The sequence below is a fragment of the Mirounga leonina genome, unplaced genomic scaffold, assembly GCF_011800145.1.
Source record: "Mirounga leonina isolate KUSES-001 unplaced genomic scaffold, KU_Mleo_1.0 Mir_129, whole genome shotgun sequence".
NCBI classification, from domain to species: domain Eukaryota; kingdom Metazoa; phylum Chordata; class Mammalia; order Carnivora; family Phocidae; genus Mirounga; species Mirounga leonina.
This window is the reverse complement of record NW_023270323.1, coordinates 63,655,285-63,679,473: the sequence shown is the minus strand read 5'-3', so window position 1 is coordinate 63,679,473 and position 24,189 is coordinate 63,655,285. Positions and strand designations below refer to the sequence as shown.

Genomic DNA, 24,189 nt, shown 5'->3' with positions numbered 1-24,189 from the left:
ATCAAATAAAGAAGGCTCTCTAGGGAGCATACTGAGGTCTTTTCAGGTTGAATCTTTGATTTTTAAGCTAAAATTCATGATGGACCTACTACGCATTAATATATTGAAGCACCTACTGTGTGCTAGGAGAGACACCAAGGATACATAGATTCATGCGTAGTGTTAGTCCTTGAGGTCTAAGTGTAAAATGCTACATGTGGGATGCATGACTGATCCAAACGAAATACAGAGGGGGTTTTTTGTAGGACTTCTTTCTTTTAGAAAGCACACGCACACGCAGGCCCAAGTTGGGGGAGGGACAGCGGGAGAGACTCTCAAGCAGACTCCCCTCTGACCTCAGAGCCCGATGAGGAGCTCAATCTCATGACCCATGAGATCATGACCTGTGCGGAAACCAAGAGTTGGACGCTTAACCGACTGAGCCACCCAGGCGCCCCAACACAGAGTTTAAATGTTGCTGAAATGCGGAATGATTAAGGGAAAGGTTTCTGAACTTTATTTAAAAAATAAATAAAACGAGGGCGCCTGGGTGGCTCAGTTGGTTGAGCGACTGCCTTCGGCTCAGGTCATGATCCCAGGGTCCTGGGATCGAGTCCCACATCGGGCTCCCGGCTCAGCAGGAAGCCTGCTTCTCCCTCTCCCACTCCCCCTGCTTGTGTTCCTGCTCTCGCTGTCTCTGTCAAATAAATAAATAAAATCTTTAAAATAAATAAATAAATAAATAAATAAAACGAGTAGTAATTCCAAGGGCAAAGAAGAAGGGGGAAATCCTTTTAAACAGAGAAAACCCCTCAAAGGTCTGCATTAGTTTTCTATTGATGCATAACCAATTATTCAAAATGATTGCTTTACATCAACATGTGTAACTGGGCACACAGCTCTACAGAAGTCCAGGCACTGAGTGGGTGGGTCCTCTACTCAGGTGGAGCTGGCTACAGAGTACCTGAACACCCACCAGGAGAGGTGCTTGAGTTAATGAATGGGGTGGAGAGAGGGAAGGATTTAAGTATACACATCGACTGTGAAGTATTCTTACCAAAGTCACACCTGAATCTAAGTAGTGAAAAGTGGTACCTCAAAATTTTAATTCGCATTTCCAATTGTGAATGTGTGTCCCCTTCCTGGAAATGTCCTTTGACCACTACAACACAATGGTTACAAGTATGAGCTCTCGAGTCAGACATTCTGGGCTCAAATCCCGGTTCTATCACTTACTGGCTAGTGACCTCATGGAAATTAATAAGCCTCCATGCCCCACATCCTCAGACACAAAAGAGGGATAATAATAATGATCTCATTAGGGAACTGTATGAATTAACTTAAAACACGTAGGACAGGATCTGGCATGCTCAGCAGACATTACCTATTATTACTGGCCCATACTTCTGATAGATCATGTATTTCTTTTCTACTAATTTGCAGGAGTTCTTAATATATGGGACCCACCATTTTCCTCCATACAATCTCCCAAAGATCCTTAGGCAGCTGGTCCAAATGCTAGGAGCCACTCTACTAGAAGATATTTGGAAAGCACATTCTAGAAACTATCGCTAAGGACTGAAATCTATGTTTTGATAGAGCTTACTACTAAGTATAGAATCTAAATAATTCTCCCAGTAAGAAATCTCTCAAGCCCTTTTGTAAATTTATGTGGCTAAGCCATTCTTTTAAAGTAGCTATTGAAACCCTCTCAAACAGTAAAGAACAGTGATATGCACAAAAAGCCATATGATCCCAAGATTATAAAACCAAAGAAACGATTAATGTAGTCATTAACAGAGTCTTGGGCTTCCACGGCCAATGGCAAACAATGACACGTGTCCCGCCACCTCCCTGTCCCGTGCCCAGGGCAGATCATGAGTCAGTCCTAGCTCTTTCCTGATAAGCTCACACAACACTCCTGATGGCTAGTCCCAATTCACTGGTGCAGACATTCCGGAAACCTATTTCCCATCCTGGTTCTAGTGCAGAAGTAGATCACAGTCAACCAGGACCCCAGAGGTACTTTTATAATTGGTAGAGGGATCATGACCAGGAATTGGCCAGCCTCCTAGAGAGCAGTCAGGTAGTAAGGGTCAGCAGGGAACGGTGTGGAACAGCATCAGCCGGAACGCCGGCAATGAAAGATTTGTAGTAAATATGCGGTAATACAGGCAAAGCTGTGAAGGGTGGGGGAGCATGCCCCCAAGAAAAATAATTGTGTGACACACAATCTGCAAGATCTCCATTATGTCTGTGTGTATGAAGTTATGAAGGGTATCTTCACCATGCTGAAGAGATAAAGTCTATGTTTCCAAATATTATGGACACCCTGTAAATTCCTTTGAGACTCAGAAATTCAGATAAACAAGCTGGCCAACTCATTGAGCTGGCGGGCGGTTAAAAATCTATATTCCTGTAACAGAGGAAGAAATAGGCTTATACAAAAAGACAGCCAGAGTTCAGATGCTAAAAAACCCTACCAAGATCTTAAAGATGGGAACTCAGAGACAAAACAGAAATCCAATTAACAGAAAGGGAGCACAAGGTCCCAATGTTGGGAGTAGCCCTAGGGAATGAGGGCAGGTCTCAGCCTGTAAGTGAGGGGCAATTAGCCCAAGGAGTGGTGAAAAAAGTCATGCAAGCTCAGGAACCACATAGGCCAGCGTTAAGGACTGAACCGACCCAACACCACACCCCCTCAACCAAGAAAAGAGCCCCTGCACTTACTATTACAATATAATCAATCAATTCTAATAAATCAATTTCAGCTTCATTAAATGTGCTTATAATGTCTGTGGATTTTTAAATATACCTCTGTGATATTATCAGGTGTGGTCTGCTTTAGTGGTATATATAAAACCATATGAGAGACGATGGACTCTGAAAAACAGACTGAGGGTTCTGGAGGGGAGGGGAGTGGGAGGATGGGTTAGTCTGGTGATGGGTATTAAAGAGGGCATGTTCTGCATGGAGCACTGGGTGTTATACGCAAACAATGAATCATGGAACACTACATCAAAAACTAATGATGTAATGTATGATGATTAACATAATAAAAAATTATAAAATTAAAAAAAAAAAACAGAACTCTAGCAGTTCAAGAGCCTTTAAAGATCATCTGCTTCAAAACCCCATTTTACTATTCAGGAAAGGGAGGGCCAGGAACATTATGATTGGCTAAGGGTCACAATTCTACATGGTAGCAAAGCTAATTTGAGGCCCCTGTATCCATTCAGCCTCATAGTTATTTCCTCTGTACCCTCCTTTCTGGTCACGTCTTCATCCAATAAGAAGAATGCCAGTTCTCTGCTTACCCAGCACAATTGTGACATGTAGGTGTGACCTCCCCTAAAAAGGGAAACCTACCCAAAAAGCAACTATTTCCCTATGCTCCTATTATTCCTTCCATCTTAACATGGCAGCTAAGCTTGAGATGGGGGCAATTACTATTCCAGGATAAAGTTTTCAACCTCGAGAACGCAGACAAGAAAATGACTGATTATCTAATCATCAATAATACTACACTGCAGTCCTACGTGTGACCGCCCCAGTCACTCCCAAACCACTCGAGGATATTAAAATGGGATGTTCAAATTCTTTCTTCTACAGCTCCTTAGACATAATACGCAACTGGTGAGGATTCTCCGTTACCTCGTTATCCCATCAGCCAGCTGCCTCTAAGAAATGGTTCAAAGCAAACAAGTCCCATATCCTTTGTTTCAACAAAGACTTAACCCCACCCTACGGCCAAAGTGAACACGTAAGTTTTACGGACATAATACTGAGAATTACAGGCCTAGAGGTCACAGTCTGGGGCCAGAAGCCTACATAACAGGTAACTTGAGAGGATCACTTTACCTGTCCACGCTTCAGTCGGCACACCTGTCAGCCGGAGACACTACCGACCTCACAAAGTGGTTTTAATGAGATGTGGTATGTGAAGCATTTGGCACAGGACCTGGCACATGATAAATATCTGAATGTTGGCTGTCATTACAACCTCTAAATCAGTTAGAGGATCTTACAGATACAGTTAGTTCTGTAAGCCAAAGAGCTGTACAGACAGCGTAAGGTTCTCTCGTCATTGTATTTCCATGTAATTACCAAACTGGTTTCGGGAGAAAGTTAAACTAGCAATAGAAACAGTCTGTAACCACGTAACTCAATCGTGAATCCTGCAGGTTAAGTCAAAACTGGAAAAAGCAGGTCTATCAAATTAATTTCATCAGAAGGCTAAGCCGTGTTTTCTGAGTCCCATGCTCTTGAAAGAGAATAAGGCCAGAATCTTTCCATTGATTTTCTTATCCTGCAACATCCCCACAGAAAAATAAATGCATCCCTAAAAATAACCCAACCTAAACTGAAATAAACTAAAAATAATCACTCAGGATCAGAATAAAATATAACCATGAAGGCTTACATGTAGTTTCATAGACTAGCAGAACAAAGACATATAAAAGAGGAAGAGAGAGCCCGATGGGGCCATATGATGTTCACCTCCCAGCAATGTTTTCCAGGCACAAGGGGAGTCTGGTATTCACCCACCGCAGGTCCCCACCCTTTCCATTTGAAAGCTCAACGTACTAAGACCACGTAGAGCGCCCCCATCACCCGCCCTCATCTGTGCTCATGCAGTGACAACAGGACACCCGCAATCTTTTTTTTTTTTTTTAAAGATTTTATTTATTTATTTGCAAGAGAGAATGAAAGACAGAGAGCACGAGAAGGAGGGTCAGAGGGAGAAGCAGACTCCCCGCTGAGCAGAGAGCCCGAGGCGGGACTCGATCCCGGGACTCCAGGATCATGACCTGAGCCGAAGGCAGTCGCTTAACCGGCTGAGCCACCCAGGCGCCCCTGGACACCCGCAATCTTTAAAAGGTTTTATAATCACTCCAATGGGAAAAGATGGTAAGACTAACACAAAGACCTGAGAACATGAGAAAGCTGAAACAGGGAAAGTCTGACCAAGTTTTTACACTCATGGTCCCAATCTGTGGTTGCTAACTTCTAGCAGAGCTGATGGACAAGTTTTTCAACTTTACCCCTGAGAGAAGAGCTCTTTTTTTTTTTTTTAAGTCTAGTCACAGAACAGCTCTCTAGGATTCTTTAAACAGGCAATAATCTCAAGTGGACAATCTCTATTTCTCATGGGTTCAGACTGGACGATACCCATTCTCAGTACTTCAGAAAGCATTAATCAGGACGTATGGCTCTTCGTGGTCAATCCTGGCAGGGAAGCCACACAGCCAAGCTGGCCACCCACCCCTAAGACCTTCCCGGCCCAAACCATGTGAACTGCCAAGATTCAATCACTAGGCAAGCCTGATAACAGAGGTGGGGACCATTGAGCAAAAGGACCAGAAGACGATCCATGGGGTAGCAAATGGAACATGTTTGTGTCTAGACAGATTTCAGACTGGGCACAGTCCAGAAACGAGACAGCAATGGGTTGAAACTGATATAAAAAGTGAAGAAATAAAGACAATGGATTCAAGCCATTTTTCAAGAAGCTTTATTGTGAAGGAAGAGAGTGACCCCTCCAACACAGTGTGACCAGGGGGTATTTTGGGGAAAGGAGAAAAGACATGGCTATGTATGCCCAGGAGAAACATCACAAACCAGGGGAGAAACTCAAAACACAGGAAAAACAAGTGATGGTTTCTCAAGAGATAGGAGGAAACAGGATCAAGAAAAGGTGGGGTGGGACAAACTAATCTGGGTAAGATATCTTTCATTATCAAATGAAGAGTGGGAGTAATGGGAATGTAAGCCTTGACCTTATTGGGTATTCCGCTTTAAAGAACCCCAAGCTTATCCATGATAGATTCATCCCTCGTTAAGAATGATGCAAGATTCTTCCCCCAGTCCTACTTGAGAAAAAAAACAGTGGGGAAAATGAAACTTCTTTATATAAAGATTTACTGAGTGCTTATGTGCTCGACACTGAAAATACAAAGATAAATATCACCATCAAGAGTTCACAATCTGGTAAGAGAGGGAGGATTATAAATAGCTCAAACAGTATGAAGGCTGCCTTGTTGCAAGCAAAGGAGAGGCAGGACCCAGTCACAAGGAATGAAGAGTCAGCCTAGCATTGTCAAGGTGGACTTCAAGTCCCACGGTATTGTAATGACTTTAGAATTCTAGTCAAGTCTTGGCCATTAAGGGAGAGTTTATGCTTGGTCTTGTCTAAAACACAAACAAAAGACAGGTTAAAAAAAAAAAAAAGATTAATCTAATAGAAAGCACATTTATCTTAAACATGGTCCTGGAGATGAATACAGCACTCGTCAATTTCTCTTTGCCTCTTCGTGAGAAAAGAGCTGGGGAGCATTGCACAATAAAACAAAGGATGCTTTTAAGTCTTATCTTGATGGGAAATGAATCAACTTAATTAGACTTAGATTCAGGCAGACTTAAAGAAAAGTTTAACAGTTGCATTAAACAATCTGTATTACACTTACACCTCGAAGGCCACTCTAAGCTTCCTTCGATTAAATTTAAGGAGGGTTTGGACTGAAGTGTCATCCTCAACACAATCTACAACCCCCTTTCTGTCCAGCCCCCGCTATGAGGCCATCACAGAAATGCCCTTAAATACGTGTCACTATTCCAGGCGCTACAGTTGCAAGAGGGAACAAGGCAGAGTCAGTCTCTGACCTCAATGGAACAGACATTCTAGATGAGGCCAGGTCACATATTGGGAACTATATATTCTAGTTCAGAAATATCTTCATCTAGGGAGTGAATTTAATTCACAATCACATACTGCTGATTACTCCCTGTACTAGGGATGCAGGAGTGGGGAGGAGGAGCAGGGGGCTAGGGGAGCTCTGATGACCCCAGGAATCCCCTACATCTCCCCAGCCTCAGTAGGGGGCATGCTTATTCCTCTCCTGCTGAGACATTATGGCCTGCAAATACCATTCTTAAATAGGGAGGAAGCGGTGCTTTTTCATGGAGAGCTAGCAATTTTGCCAAAAGATTTCCTTTATGCTCAGGGCACTGTCAATCTAAAAAGTTAGAACAAAAATTCTAAAATGATTCTAAGGGTCTGGATAATTTAGCTTTCTTTTTATAGGATATATAATTCTGTAGACTTGCACCCCTCAGAATTACTCAGGAACCACCACCAAAAAAAAAAAAAAAAAGTTTTCAAATATGCAAAATTCAAACACTATGTAATTTAAACTTAAGGCAAAATAAGGGAGGGGGGCGCAAAAGATGTAAGATGTATTTTTTTATTTTATTTAAACTAAGAACAAGGAATGTCCATCATCTAAATTGATAATCCGCTAAAAGCAACTAGCAAAGGCCTGCTGTATGAGCGGATTCAGGCTCACAGCCTAGAATAGAGAAAATCTCCTATCCTGGTCTGCCCAACATGCCTGTCACCCAAAGTCAGAAATATGACAAGGATTCCCCCGGTCTGGCCTCCTTCGTCCCAGCCAAAGCAGCAAGAAAATAATTTTTAAAATGTTACCAGATGATTAGGTAGTGTCTAAAAATCTCAAGAATATTAAGGGGGGGCGGGGGGGAGGGAAGTACTAGAAAATAAAAACGTACAGAGAAGGTGGTCAAATACAAACGACCCTTTGTAAACATGCCAAATTATATTAAACTTCACTAATAATCACAATACAAATTAGAAGAAGCTCTTTTTTTTTTTATTGTAAAGAGTCCCCCCCCCCAAAAGAAACCAATCCCCAGAGCAGGTACATACTTGGGAAATTGGGCCTCTCCTACTTTCTCTCTCCTTTTATATTAATAATGCATTATGACCAGAAAATCTTTATTTTTTTAAGATTTATTTATTCATAACTTTACAGAGAGGGTATGGTGTGCAGGGTGAGGAGGAGAGGGAGAGACAGAATCGCAAGCAGACCCCCCACTGAGCACCGAGTCCGTCTCAGGCTCCAGGTTCAATCCCAGGACCCATGAGATCATGACCTGAGCGGGAATCAAGAGTCAGATGCTCCACCGACTGAGCCACATAGGTGGCCCAGGACATCTCTATTTTAAATATAAAATAATGGATTCAAGGTACACTAAGTATTTTGTGGCCTGCTCCATGTGAGTACCAGGCCCTCAAATGCTGGTTTGGACAACAGCTCTCTGCTGTTAGGTGCTTTCAGTTCACTCGGTGCCACCACATGTGCTAAAACCTTAGTGTCCTTAACCCCATGACCGGATATTAAATCACTGCCCTCAGTTTGTTCCTCCGTTCCTTCTTCTACTTCTCCTGCAGAACAGCTGGGCCAGATGGTCAACCCTCAGGTCGCTAGGCTACTAGACAACAGGTTCTTAACCCAAGTGACATCAGAATCACCTGTAGAGCTCTGAAAAACACCAGCGTCTAGGCCTCATTCTGGAACAAACAAGAGCATGAGGTCTGTGGCCCAGGCAGCTGAGCTTTTCATGCTCCCAGGTGATTCCACGCAAGGCTGAAAACCTCAACAGCAAATTCACCATCTGGGTTACAGGGAAGTGGAGAGAGCTGCTCCCCTCGACCCCCTGGGGCTGGGGCATCATTCACACAAACATCATTGTTGCCTATACAGGTCATGGCATGAAAGTTCTCGGAAAGAACTGCCATAAATAATGGAAGCAATTATGTACTATAAGAGATCTGAGACACACTAGGTTGGGAAAAGGTTTTGTGCCTGGCAGGTGGACGTGAAGGGTAAGGAGTGATGGTCACTGAACGATAAGGTCTATCAACTCCTTTAGTAAGGTTCTCCTAAGCCAGTCTTGCACACTTCCCTGTAGAAAATGCCTGTAAGAATTTCTACAAATCCACCCATTACCCTTCTGCTATCTCTAGCTCTCTTAGCTGAGTGCAGCCACGGAGCAAGATGCCGGTTAAATCACATCACAAAGAGCTAGTCAGTCTAACCAGGGAAATGTAGGCTATATACTGTACAGTTTAAAGGCAAAAAGTGGAGTTCCAGAAAGGGATACAAGCATACAAGACTAGGATAAACTGGTCTAATGACCAATGAGAAAGTCATGCTCAGAGATTAAAAGTCACATAAGCCCACCTAAGTCTACAACAAACAGAGTAGGCAGTAACTTTGCTGAATGAATGCAAAAGCAAGCAATTTTTAAAAAGTAGGATAGGAATTATCAAAAATGCCGCTTAGAGCTAAACAACATGCTACAGAACTACTAATGGGTCAACAACGAAATCAAAGAGGAAATCAAAAAGCCGCTAGAGACAAATGAAAATGGAAACACAATGGTCCAAAAGCTTTGGGACACAGCAAAAGCAGTCCTAATAGGGAAGTTCACAAGGACACAGGCCCACCTCAAGAAACAAGAAAAATCTCAGATAAATTCAAACCCACACCTAAAGGAACTAGTGAAGAAAAAACAAAAACAAACCAAAAAAATGCCCAAAGTTAGAAGAAAAGAAATAATGAAGATCAGAATAGAAATAAATCTAAAAAAAAAAAAAAATCAATGAAACCAAGAGCCTAGTTCTCTGAAAAGATAAAATTGATAAACCTTTAGCAAGACTCATCAAGAAAAAAAGACTCAAATAAAATCAGAAATCAAACAGGACAACTGACTGACCTCACAGAAATATAAAGGACTATAAAAAACTACTACAAAAAATTACATGCCAACAAATTGGACAACCTAGGAGAAATGGATAAATTCCTAGAAATATACAATCTTCCAAGACTGAATCAGGAGGAAATAGAAAATCTAAACAGAGTACTAGTAACAAAAGTCAATACGTAATCAAAAAAACTCCCAACAAACAAAAGTCCAGGACCAGACCGCTACACAGATGAATTCTACCAAACATTTAAAGAGTTAGTACCTACTCTTCTCAAACTATTCCTAAAATTATAAGAGGAAGGAAAGCTTCCCAATTCATTCCACAAGTCCATTATCCTGGTACCAAAACCAAATAAAGACATGAAGAAGAAGAAGGAAGAAGGAAGGAAAAAGAAGAAAGGAAGAAGAAAGAAGAAAGAAGAAGAAGAAGAGAAAAAGTACTGGCCAATATCCTTGATGAGCATATGTGCAAAAATCCTCAACAATTTCAGAATTAGCAAATTGAATTCAACAATTCATTAAAAGGATCATTCACCGCAATCAAGTGGGATATATTCCAGGAATGCAAGGATGGTTCAGTATCCATAAGATCAATCAACATGCTGCATCACATTAACAAAATGATAAAAATCATATTATCATCTCAGTAGATGCAAAAAAAGCATTTGCAAAGTACAACATCCATTTGTGATAAAAACTCTTAAGAAAGTGGGTTTAGCAGAACATACCTCAATATAATAGAGGCCATATATGACAAACCCACAGCTAACGTCATATTCAATGATGAACTGAAAGCTGTTCCTCTAAAATCAGGAACAAGGGGCACATGGGTGGCTCAGCCAGTTAAGCATCCAACTCTTGGTTTCAGCTCAGGTAATGATCTCAGGATCGATGGAGGCCCACATCAGGCTCTGTGCTCAGCAGAAAGTCTGCTTGAGATTCTCTCCCTCTCCCTCTCCCTCTGCCCCTCCCCAGCTCGTGCTCACACACACGTGTGTGCACACTCTCTCTAAAATAAATAAATCTTAAAAAAAAACTACAAACTACACTTATCCTGATGCACAGTAATTTACAGAATTGTTGAATCACTATATTGTACACTGGAAACTAATGTAACACTGTACATTAATTATATTGGAATAAAATTAAGAAAAAAAAACATACTACAAAACTATGGCAATCAAAACAGTATGATACTGACACAAAAATACACATAAACCAATGGAACAGAATAGAGAGCCCAGAAATAAATCCATGCTGATAAGATCAATTAATCTACAACAAAGGTGGCAAAAATATACAATGGGGAAAAGACAGTCCTTTCAATAAATGCTGTTGGGAAAACTGGATAGCTACATGCAAAAGAATGAAACTGCACCACTTTCTTACACCACAAAGATAAACTCAAAACGGATGAAAAGTCTAAATGTAAGATCTGAAACCATAAAACTAAAACAAAGCATGGACAGCAATGTCTTGGACAATGGCCTTAGTAACATTTTCGTGGATGTGTCTCCCCAGACCAAGGAAATAAAAGCCAAAAATAAACTATTGGGACTAAATCAAACTAAAAAGCTTTTGTGCAGCAAAGGAAACCATCTACAAAGTGAAAGGCACCCTAGTGAATGAGAGAAACACTTGCAAATTATATATCCAATAACGGGTTAATATCCAAAATATATAAAGAAATCACACAATTCAACACCAAAAAAAAAAACAAAAAAAAAACCCTAACAATTCGATTAAAAATGAGCAGAGGACCTGAAAAGGCATTTTTCCAAAGAAAACATACAGATGGCCAACACAATGAAAGATGCTCAACATCACTAATCATCAGGGAAATGCAATCAGAACTACAATAAGGTATCACCTCACACCTGTCAGAATGGCTAGTATCAAAAGACAAGAAATCGTTAAGTGTTGGCAAGGATGTGGAGAAAAGAGAACCCTTGTGCACAGTTGGTAGGAATGTAAACTGGTGCAGCCACTGTGGAAACCTGTAAAGAGGCTGCTCAAAAAATTAAAAATAGAAATACCGTATGACCCAGTAATTCCATTGCTGGGTATTTACCCAAAGAAAACAAAAACACAAATCCAGAAAGATATATGCATCCCTATGTTTATTGCAGCATTATTTACAACACCCAAAACATGGAAGCAACTTAAGCATCCATCAACAGATGAATGGATAAAGATGTGGCGCGCACGCGCGCGTGTGTGTGTATGTATAATAAAGTATTACTCAACCATAAGAAAGAATAAAATTTTGCCATTTGCAACAACATGGATGGACCTACAGGGTATTACGCTAAGTGAAATAGAGAACAAATTGGTGGTTGCCAAAGGAGGGATGGATGAAAACAGGTGAAGGGGATTAAGAGGTACAAACTTCCAGTTATAAAATGTTACACAGATGAAAAGTACAGCATAGGGAATATAGTCAACAATATTGTCATGAGTTTGAATGGTGACAGATGGTAACTATACTTAATGTGCTGAGCAGTGCATAATGTATAAAATTGTCTAATCACTATGTTGTATACCTGAAACTAATTTAATATTGTATATAAACTATGCATCAACTTTTTAAAAATACATCACTTCAGCAAATACCAAATACTTTTCTATTCTATGTCTCTTCAAAACAAGATCATTTGAAAGACTGTATGTTTTTCCTTTTCTTTTCTGGTTTTAACCTCAAGGAATCCTTTAAAACTTTCCCTTTTATTAAGGATTTATAAGATTACAGTTCATTGGGGAACACAATTTCTTCCTATATACAGTTTACATTGTTTTCTTTGTATTTTTAAACCAATGAAATGAATAATGAAACCCAAATATTAGCTGCCATAAGAGAATGTGGTAAATTTATTAAAGTTGGATACTAGAACCATTAAAAAAAAAAAAAAAAAGAATGCCACTAGAGAACAGTAAATATCTAAAGTGGATTCTGGTCTTTGGACAGACCCTGCTGGATGTGGAAAAGCGCAAATTTAAGCCTGAGCTTGAAGCTTACAAAAAGGAAAAAGACCAGAGTGTTCGGGGGTAGGAGGGGTGGGAGAGGGATTATTCTGAATAATTCTTACACCAATCCCTTAAACTTTCCTTTTGTTCCCTTTAGACCCTGGACAGGAGGGATCTGAGGGCAAGAAATGCTTCCCTGGGTGACAAACCCAATATCTGCCCTGTGCTCAGCTTGGTACTAAAAGAACGCGCCTTCTGTGAGATGCCCTCTACATCTCTGTTCCCCACCCCCACCGACTCCGACATGCAGGTGATTCCCTTACCAGACACGCAAAATTTCTGAAAAGTTTAGTCATGAAGAAAAAAGAAAAAAAAAAGAAAAGAAAAGAAAAGATACCCCAGCTTGGGAGATGATGCTTACTTTCTTTAAAACTCCCTCCTCAGACTGAAATCATCTGCATTTGAACAGATATACAAGCTACACCATACATAAAGCATTAAAATTACATTAAGTTTTAAAATAAATTTAGTTGGGCAGCAATTAAAACCTCATTGAGCAAGTATACATCTATCACGTCCTTATCTTTGCAAAAACTGACTTAATAAGCTACTAAAATGTAAAGGTCTCTGTATCCCAGTTTTTGTCTGTTTACCATAAAAATGTTGACACAACAATAAACGAGTGTATTCTCTGGATTTGAGATTCCTCCACAGGAATACAGCCAATACAGAAAACAATGGCCTTCAGACGTGCAGCAAAATAGGGAAAAAAAAAAATCACTGATGACATTAAAACGTTGCACTGTCATTTTCTGACTTACTTTCAGAGCTTTTACTTTTGTTTTTTGGGGGGGTCTTTGTCCATTTTTTAAAACCATCTTTACAGGCTCCTGGGCAAAGCAGCTGAACTGGAGCAAGGTTCTCCAAACGCTCCTGCGTTCTTTTGTTCCTGGTATTTTAATTTCTGGTTTATTGCCAAACCCACCAACTTCTCTCATACACTCCTGATGATGCTGGAGCACCCCAAGCAGGCAAGAAGCAACAAGACTCAGAGGCTGGGTCATGTAACACCTTCTCACCATGTTGGGGAAAAAAAAAACTTAAGATTTACATTCATGGACCAAATGCCTCAGTTGCCCAAAATTCGTCAATATTTCTGAGCAACTTGCCACCACACTGTCTCATGTGAGGACTCACCGCTGTACACATAAGGTCACTTACGTCAAATGTAAACAGGGGCACGTGGGTGGCTTAGCAGGTTAAGCGGCCAACTCTTGATTTCGGCTCAGGTCAGGATCTCAGAGTCCTGGGATGGAGCCCTGCATCGAGCTCCACCCTTACTTAGTGGGAGTCTGCTTGAGATTCTCTCTCTCCCCCTCTTTTTGCCCCCTCCCCCCCACACACACACTCTGTACCTGCTCCTGCACATGCACTCACTGTCTCTCTCTAAAATAAATAAATCTTCAGATGCCTGGGTGGCTCAGTCGTTAAGTGTCTGCCTTCCGCTCAGGTCAGGATCCCAGGGTCCTGGGATCGAGCCCCGCATCAGGCTCCCTGCTCAGCGGGGAGCCTGCTTCTCCCTCTCCCACTCCCCCTGCTTGTGTTCCCTCTCTCACTGTGTCTCTCTCTGTCAAATAAATAAATAAAACCTTTAAAAATAAATTAATTAATTTAATTAATCTTTTTAAAAAACGTGTAACTGTAAAACAGATTTGGCATACCTTTCTTCAATAGGGGACCCTACAGCCATAAAATGCTGACCTAAATAAATAATTGTTCTCATTTGCCGAAATAGGGTAAAAATCTGAATTCACATCCCTCTTTCATCCCCACACTTGTCCTTTTGTCCCACCATACAGTATTATCTTTGTTAGCATGACTCTTGTCAGTAAGGAACAATTATGTTCTCACCCATACTCTCACTGGACTAAGACAGGTTTCCCAGTCCTTCCCTTCAAGGGTATGTGCTTTAGGAGACCAGTATCAAGTGTCACATAAAGTGACACGGCAACACAGATAGTAAGCACTACCTGGGCTCAGAAAAGGGATGGATCAAAAGCCAGAAGGTGAGAGAAAAACTCGCAGGAGTTGAGCTGGATTGTGAAGAACCCAGAATTTACCAGGACAGGGATTCCAGGCAAGACTGACAGACTAACCCGAAGACACACAGGAAACCAAGCCCAAACTCTGCTCCGGGGACAATGAGAGGCACACTTAGATTAAGCAGCGACTTTGTGTACAGGACTGATCCTTAGATGAAAGAATCACGTCTTCTTTTTCTCCCTGAACAGCCCTAGCACTCAGCACAGTGCCTACAGTATTCAGAGTGCCTCAACCGATGGGCAGGGAAAGAAAATAGAATTTGTACTGGCAGTATTGGGAAATGAGGCCACAGAGATATGGAAGCCTTTGAATTCAAAGATAAAAACCTAACCCTGGACCCATAAGAATTCAGGCCACAGCTGGCACCTCTCCCTCTGCTGCACTCCCCTGGCCAAGAAGCAGCCAGGCCAATCCCAACTAGTCAAACCTCGGGGCTGAAAATGGCTGGAGAAACAACTGAGCTGACCATCTGTGTCCCTTCGAATTTGATCACAACGCAGAAGTGGACACAAGTCCACCCTGCTGGGGCTTCTGCAATCCCCAGCGTGCTCACTTCTCCCAGTTCCCAGAAGGACCGCCTCACTCCTGTGTCTCCTCCCTCTCCACACCGCCTGCTGCCCCTTCCTCCCTCGCCTTGCGTCCCTGTCTTCTTTGGGAAAATAAAAGCAGTGGGGCAGGAACTCCCACTTCAACCCATCCGCACTCCCAATGTCCTCCTCCCTCACGACCACCTCCTCTCCTAACGCAGGGATGAAACGTGCCTTCTGCCAGGAGGACCTGATGCACCTGTGCGTGGCTCCCACCCCATCTCACCTTCCAGCATCCATTTCTCCCACTCCCAAGTTACTCCCCAGTTTACTCCGACGCGCCCTCATTGTCTTTCCCTAAAAAACCTTCCTTCGCACCGAAATTCTTCCTCACCTAGATGCTACCACCACCACCACCATCCTCCCTCCCCTCTGACTGCCTTCAAGCCGCCCCAACCTGCCCTCATGGCCTCCGGTCCACAGAGGGCGCCAAAGCGCCAGGCTGGCCAAGCCAGTGCCCAGCAACTCCGCTTTCTGGGTCCTGATCTCTCAGCATCTCTCAACCGGGGCACCCACTGCTTCCTTCAAACCTGAACGTGCCTTGGGTTCTACGACCACGTACTCCCCTCTGTGTCCCCCACCCCACCGGCTGCGACTTCTCAGGCTCCTCTACTGCTCCCTGGAGCTTCTGCCTGAACCACCTCCTCCTCCCACCTGCACAAACTCCCCCAACCGACCTCCGCCACACCTGGGCTCTAAAACCCGCGTACAGTGCACCGGCTCCGAACACCACCTCTCGGCTAGAGTAGAACCACTCCGTCCGCACCGCTACCTGGAACTCCGGATGCCCACGCTCAAGCCAATCTTTCCTTGCCCTCAGGCCATGCTCAAGTCCAAACTTCTCCAGGGAAACAGAAAATCTCCCAGCGCCTCCATAGCCCCACTGATCTCCCCTCTTTTCAGGCTTCCTAAAGCATTTAAACAGTTGGCAGCACAGGATTTATTACTTAATTACAGACATTTGCAATTGTTCCCTAAATGCTGCTTTTGCGCAAAACTTTTCTTCCAACTAGGTTTAGGTTTCTAAACAATACAAGCATTCCCTTTTGTCTACCTGACACTGAGCTGGGTGCCCTGGTTGATGTCTGATTATCAGTTTTTTGGTGTTTTTTTTAAGATTTTATTTATTTGACAGAGGGAGAGAGTACAAGCAGGGGAAGCGGCAGGCAAAGGGAGAAACAGGCTCCCTGCTCAGCAGGGAGCCCGATGCGGGGCTCAATCCCAGGACCCTGAGATCATGACCTAGCGGAAGCCAGACGCTTAACCGACTGAGCCACCCCGGCGCCCCCTGATCATCAGGTCTTTGATGGCAAAAACAAGCATAACGTTTTACAAAGTAAAAACCAAAACTCACTATTCTACTTTGTTGAACAGTCTGAGAAAAAATACGGACTTTGTCCCTAAGTTACTTGGCAAATCATAAATTAAAAAAAAAAAAACACCTTTATCTAGAATCACTATGTAATATTATAAAAAAAACATCTGAAAATCAGGGCTAAATTTGTAAAACTTTCTATCACGGAAGTCCTCATAATTTTTAAAACTTAAAATATCGAGCAGCATTTCAAATAAAACACAAGAATAGAGTAACTTATATTTCCAACAAAATATTGAAAAGTTAAATTTTTATTCAATTTGGGTGTAAATAATAGGGCAGAAATTAAAGAATTTAATTCTTTAATACAAAAGACTACATGATACAGGAAACAAGATTGGTCAAGCTGAGGATTTCTGTTGGACCTCTCCATAAACACAGCTAAATAAGAAAATAAGTGTTTTTCACTAAGGTAGCTGAAGGGTCCGAGCTCTTGGCTATGCTGAAGTCCAGTTCACCCACTAGGTAGAAATTACCTTATCTTCCATTATTTAAAAAAAAGAAAGAAAAAGAAAATTTCTATCCCTTCAATTTTCCTTACCACAGCCACATCACAGCTCAGCTGAACATGGCTGGCCATACCTCAGGGATTAAAACTCAAACCAGAGAGACTGCCTGTCCTTGACCTGGCCCTTACAGGCTCCTCTCTGACCACTCCAGGCAGTGGACACTTGCCCTTGACATCTAGCAACATCAACTGCACAGCACAGCAACACTGACCATCCCCCTCATTTCCCCCCCCCCCCCCCCCCCCCCGACCCATCCACTCACTATTTGGTTCACAATTACCCATCTCATCCTTCTTGAATTGGCTCAGGATCCTCAGAACCTGGATCCCACCAACTATGTCCCAAAGGGACTTTGGATGCCCTCCTGAGTTCCTTTTGCTACATGTGCACCCCAATATTAGAGCATTTACCATACTGTTCTGGATTCATGAATATTTCTCTCCCAATACTTGTAAGTTCCTGAAGAAAGACCTTGTTTTATTCATATTCTGTAGTGAGTTGAATAGTATGCCCCCAAAAGGGGTCCAAAGTTCTCACCCCTGGTTACCTCTGCAAGTGACCTTATTTGGAAATAGGGTCTTTGCAGATGTAATTAAGTTATGCATCCTTACATGAGATCATCCTGGGCTTTGGGTCAACACTAAACTCAATGACTGGTGTCCTTATAAGAGGAAAAACAGTATTTGAAACACAGAGACACAGGGGAAAGAAGCAACCTTGAGGCAGAGGCAGAGGCAGAGACTGGCACTAGGCTGCCACAATCCAAGGCAGGTCAGAAACTGAAGGCCCTTTGGAGAAAGCACGGCTCAAATCAAAAGAACTTGATTTTCCAAGTTCTGGCTTCCGGAATTGTGAGAAAAGAAATTTGTTGTTTTATGCCACCAAATGTGTGGTAATTTGCCACACCCTCAGAAAATTAACACCTAGTCTAAAACCTCAATGTGCTGCCTCCTACCCAGGAAACACACATACACACACACAACTGTTGAACTAAGAAGGAAGATGAAGGCCAGGGGGCAAGATGAGAAAGAATCTGAACTGCACAGCAGGAATCTGGGACATGGACCCTGCCCCTCAATTTCTATGGGAACTTGGGCAAGTCACCTATCTGCCATGACTCTTTGATTTATTCCCCAGTAAAATGAGGGGACTGGCCCAGAAGACCCTCTACCAGGTCCGATATACCTTCACCCAACTTAATCCAGAACATCAGCTGATCCTTAAATCAATTCTAACTTCTTCCCACTCACTAAATTCTGCTAATTTTATTTTCATCTAAAGAGGTTTCAGGTGCAAAAAATATTGGATTAATATGACATTTCAAAGGCACTTATATTTTAATCAGCTCATGAAAAATTCACTGAAATAGTTTAATACTATTTAATAATAGTTTAATATGCTTAAGAGTGATTTTCTATGATACCACCAAAAAATCTGCAAAGCAAAAACAATTTACAAATAGCCAATTTAATACTGCTGAAACTTGACGTTCTGAAAAACTCGACCTAAACTTGAATCACCTGGAGCGCCACTGATCCAGAACCCAATGCATGATGACTAATTTCCGCAAAGTTATAAAGGGATATCTCCAACACTGGGGTTTTCTCCACTTGACTCAAGACTGTAATTACAGGTCCCATACCCAAAATTTCCACTTCAAAGAATCTGGCTAAGAAAATAAATACAGCTGCTGTCACTAACAAATGGTCAAGAGTCAGAAAAGGAGTCCAACAAAAACTATTTTACCCATTTTCATGCCTCCATAGACAGAAACACATTCGGTTTTCCTGTGTTAAACCTTTCGTAATTCAAACAAATGGAAATGTGAGAACAAAGGCGTAATGAGATTTATACTTATCTTACCCATACATTCTCCTTAATTTGGGTTAAATTAAAAACCATATTTTAAGCTTTTCATAGGTCATGCTGCTCCCCTTGCCTTCATGTTTTTATAGTGGTAGCCTTGATTTTTCTTTAGGAAACCAACGGAAAGAACACAGAGGGGCAGAGGGGCTCGGACTTCAGTTCGACAAAATATCCATTAGAAACACTAAAACTTTGCCAAACCAATTCATCGTTCAGAAAATAAAATCAAGATTCCAAGTGTCCAGCTAGAATGGGCAGAACCAAACCTGCAAAACTAGACCTTGACTCTGAGCACAAATGTAGTTACAAGACCAAAAACTTTTCCTTCCAGATGGGAAACTTTATCAAGTGCCTCGAGATGGAAGGCTCAACAAACCCAGTTTTCAATCCCAAAGTTCTCGGGCTTTTAAATATGAGTGCTCAAGCACATGAAAACTGGGCTGGAAGGTGCACGAGTCACCTCAAATGTATTTCTCGCCCTTAATAACAACTCCATTTTAAAAGGTGCTCTTGTACTGTGATAAAACTAACAGAGCGAAAAGCAAGGGGAGTCTGGGGTTTTGGAATTACACACACAGGCATTCCAAGTCCTGATGTTGTTTGGTATTCTGCAAACTATTCTTGCAAACTGCACGGCAGACTAAGTTAGTGCGCACAAAAGCTGAAGGACCGGCGCTTCTACGGAGCACTGTGTTTTCTGGAAGCCCAAGCCCGGAATGAACGAGCGACAACTCCGCGGACTGCATGTTTACTTGCATCCTCACGTGGCACCGCGCAACCACAGAAGAGCTGCGCTGGGACTGCGCGGGGCGCGCGGGGCGCGCGGGGGAACCCGAAAACTTCTTACTTTGCAAACTAGCGGAACTGGAAAGCGGCTCCGGGGCAGATTCACTTGCCTTCCCCGAGACGCGCCCCTGCCAGGTCAACCACCCCAGCACCACCCCTGCCAGCAGCTTCACCCACACAAAGGCGCGTGGGCGCCGGCAGGACCCCTCTCCAAAGTCGCGCGGACAGAAAGTGGCGCAACGAGAAAGCGCCCCAGGGAGGGACCCGGCGCGAGGGCTACTCACAGGGTGACCGTGCGGTTGGGCAGCGTGTCGGGGGGCAGGACCTGCGCGAGCTCCAGGCTGCTGCACACCACCTTGCCCTCGGCGGCGCCCGCCGCCCTGCCGGCCCCTCGGGGCCGCCCGTCGTGCTTGCAGCCGGGGGGCAGCGCCGCGGCGCCTCCCAGCAGCGCGAACAGCGCGAGCGGCAGCAGCAGCGGCGTGCGGCCCCGCCGGCGCCCGGGCGGCTCCATGCGGCGGGCCGGGGCCTGCGGGCGGAACGGCGGCTGGCTGGCCTAGCGGGCCGGCCCGGCGCCCGGGCGGGCGGGGGCGCGGCGCGGGCCCGGCGGCGCCCGGAGCCTCATGGCGGCCGGAGGACGGGCCCCCCTCGGCGCCAACATGCTCCTTTGTCCGCTGCGGCGGCGCTCGGCCTCCGGGGAGCCGCGGGGTCACGGCCGCGTGGGTCCCAGCGCCGCTCTCTAGCCCCGCGGGAGCGCCGCCTCCTCCTCCTCCTCCTCCGCCGCCGCCCTCGCCGCTGCCGCCGCCTCCCCCGGCCACTGCCCGCGGCGGCTCCTCCCCGCCCGCGGCCGCCACCGCCCCTTCCCCTCCCCTTCTCCTCTCCTCCTCCTCTCCTCTCCTCGCGCCTCCCGCCGCCCGCGCCTCGGGGTAGGAGGAGCGCGCTCCCGGACCTGCGCCGCCCGCCAGGGCCCGGGCCCCCCCGACGCGGTGCTCGCCGGCCGCGGCCTCGGGCCAGCACTTGTGCGGGCCCCGCGGGAATCCGGTTACTCGTGGAGGGGGCGGAATAAAGTTTGAGTCCAAACTCCAAGCCACGGTGGCCACTCTCCCTCGCTTCCCTCTGCTGCCCTCCAGACAAAGCCGCCCTGTGCGCCCCTGGGGGCCGCCCATTCCGCCCGCGGAGCCCTGGCCTGGAATTTGGAGTGAGGGAGAAGAGCAGGAATGAAGTTACTCGGAGAAAGACAGGAAGGGGAAAGTGCCCCAAGCCAACTGTATCTTCCTATCTCACCCCGCCCCCCCACTCCCCGCAAGGGATTTCACGCCTTCTCTTGGAACAGGGTCGTCTCATTTGTCCCAAAGGCACAGAGCAAGGAACGGGTCCCTCTCCAGAAACTGGACTCTCAGAAGCTGTTTCTGGCCTTCAGCAGCTCCAGCTGTGAACTCGAAAAGACGCATCTGGGTCCCACTGGACCAGCAAGCAGCCTTTTGAAAGAAATTTTCTTCTGACATCCACAATTACCTGAGATGTAACCAGTTAGAGCAATAATGACCAAACTAGCCAAGAAACCCCAGCTGAATCTATTACTCTGCTCTGTAGGGCTGCCAGCCCCACCCTAATATTTGCAGGACCAGGGCTGACATAGTCTGTGTTTCAATATTTACAAGAAATATGTCAAGCTAACAAATAAAAGATACTCTGTTTTCTTACCTTGAGTAACGTACCTTCATAACACCCGCCAAGGCCAGGTGTGTCTGCTGAGATCTCAGATACTTTGCACGTCCACCCTGAAACTGGCAGGGAGCAAAGAGCCAGACCCCAGCCCTTGGCCTACACACTTCCCCCCCCCCCCCCCCCCCCCCCCCCCGGTGCTTCCTGTGCCGGCTCCATTCGTGAACAAGAGGGGTTTTCTGCACATGTATGGATACCTGAGCCCACTCATCCAAGCTCTGTCCAAGACCTCAAGCAGTCACCCTTGGCCTAGCAGGGCACACATCAGTTTTTTGGTCTTCCACTGGGAGGACAATTCTGGAAAGGGGCCTGCTCAGGTCCCGGAAGTAGCCTTGGGAATTTTTTTTTTTTTTTTTAAGATGTACACATTTATTTGAGAGACAACTCTCATGCCCATACGGTTTGTGAGTGGGACAGGGGCAGCTGAGGGAACCAGGCTCCATCTCATGACCCTGGAGCTCATGACCTGAAAGGAAACCAAGAGTCAGATGCCTAACCCACTGAGCCACCCAGGTGCCCCCAGGAGTTTTTGATCAGTGAATTACTGCGTCCTGGGTACCTTGGGTTAGGTCTAGAAGCAGGAAGGGGACACAAGCTCTTGGGGAACACATCCCTTGTCCCTGGAGAATTTTTCCTCTTGGGGAGGGGAGCTGAGATGGTGCCCTCTAAAATGCAGAGCCCAGGGCAGAGTTTTTCTTGCCTGGGTCTAAGGCCCCAGCAGAGTTTATCCAAGGGACCAATTCCCAGGAATCTATGGCTAGATTTTTCTCAATAGTAAATAAAGCATCTCCATCTAACGTACACTCTTGCATTAATATTTAAATAGGACTTCATTCGACCAACATTTTTTGAGATTCAACTATATAAATCCAACAGTATCCATTGCTAATAGTACATTCCCTGACAGAAATATTCTACGTCTGTGTTGTCCAATATCGTAGCTACAGGTGACTATTTAACACTTGATGTGTAGCCAGTGTGAGGTAAGATAATTTTTCATTTTATTTAATTTTAATTAATTTAAATTTGAGTTTAAATAGCCCAAGGGGCCCAGTGGCTACCCCATTGAACACTACAAATCTCCACACCGATGAGTAGAAAAAGTGGGAGATCATCATCACTATTAAGTAGCTTTAAATCTGTATATCAGGGGTGCCCGGCTAGCTCAGTCAGAAGAAAATGCAGCTCTTGAGCTCAGGGTCATGAGTTCAAGCCCCACCTTAGGCATGGAGCCTACTTAAAAATAAAAAATAAATACATAAAATAAATCTGTATATCAGCTAGAAGGCAAAAACAAATGCCTCTGTGTTAAGTAGGCAAAATTGCTTACATTTCTTTTGACTTTATGTAGAGAATAAACTAACACAATTGTCATCATCATCATCCATTTTCTTTGTAAAAGAAATGGAAGCAAAATGGAAGTTTTTAATAGCCATATTACTATCGTCATAGCTACAAATTGTCATGTGAATTTAGAATCTGTGCAGATTTTCACATATTCTGTTTCAGCCTATAGTTGAAGTAACTGTGCGTGTCTGTTTTGAAATTTTTGTACCACACGTACTAATACCAATTTGATATGTATCCTCTTTTTACTTCACTGTGTTAAGAAAATTATACAAAGTATAGAATTACAAGAAAAAGAATCTCAAGTGGTACCATGAATCCAAGGAGAAACATGGAAGAAATGAAATGTTTTCTTATGTGGATAACTTTAGCCATTCTTGCACAGAAATCTTTGAAAAATAAATCTTGTTAGAGATCACAAGATAGTGGTATATGAAAACTGGAAAGAACTTAAGGAAGCTTATCTCTCAACACTCTAGTCCTTTGAATTATCCAACCCTCGTTTATCATCATTTCTGTACCAGTATGGGTTCATAAAATGGCAAGTTGTCTTGTCTACACTTAGAAAAATCTCAGAGGATGATACCATCTGAAATTTACCATCGCTTACCATCGCTTACCCTCAGTCAAATCAAAAACTTCACTTTAATTAAGCTACCCCAGCCCTTTCAGCCTCTTGCCAGACAGGTCTGTCAACTGCTGATACCCCCTTAGGCATCATGAACATCATAGCATTTGAAGTTGTCGGACTTAATAGGTCCTTTCAAAGTTCTCACTGTGTTTGTGATTGTCCCACTTTAGAATATCCTATGAAACTCCTTGAGAAATGGCTCGTTAACCGTGTTTGTGTTCACATAGTCCAGTAAAGCTGTGTTGCTTTAAGGATGGTAGGTGGACCACATTCCACAGCTTCTATGCTGTCAATCTTGCCTTGCTATCTTACATAAGGCTAGTAGGAGACACCGGAGAAACACTCCAAATGCATTGTCCCTCCTAATAGGGACAATGTATAACTATGTACGTGTGAATATGTAATAAATATGTGTGTGTATATACATATATGCCACCTGGTTTGTTGTTAATTTATTTTACATGCTTGTCTTCTTCCTCCTCTACCAGCCTGTGAGCACCTAGAGGTTTTTCCAACCGCCTTCTTAAATTACTCCCACCTCCACTCACTCCCTATTAATTACTCTAAAATCTAGACCAATCATCTAGACTGAGTCTAGATAATATGGCTTGTTCAAACCTGAAGATAGCTCCCTTTTAAAATTTATTTGTTTACATTTTTATGTTGTTAGCCTCGCACACTGCACCAGCTCTATGACGCTCTTACCTACTTTTTATCGCAGACGCTGTCACTTCTGCCGAAGAGCCATTC

The 24,189-nt window shown here is 43.9% G+C and overlaps 1 protein-coding gene across 1 annotated transcript in view; it reads right to left on the bottom strand.

Annotated features, from left to right (window-relative positions):
• ADGRA3 (adhesion G protein-coupled receptor A3) overlaps positions 1-20,250 on the bottom strand; it is a 123,849-nt gene extending 103,599 nt beyond the window's left edge. Inside the window, exon 1 of the mRNA XM_035005214.1 lies at positions 20,024-20,250. Within this exon, the coding sequence (XP_034861105.1) occupies positions 20,024-20,250 (227 nt within the window). The remainder of the gene's footprint in view (positions 1-20,023) is intronic.
• Positions 20,251-24,189: the final 3,939 nt, after the last annotated feature.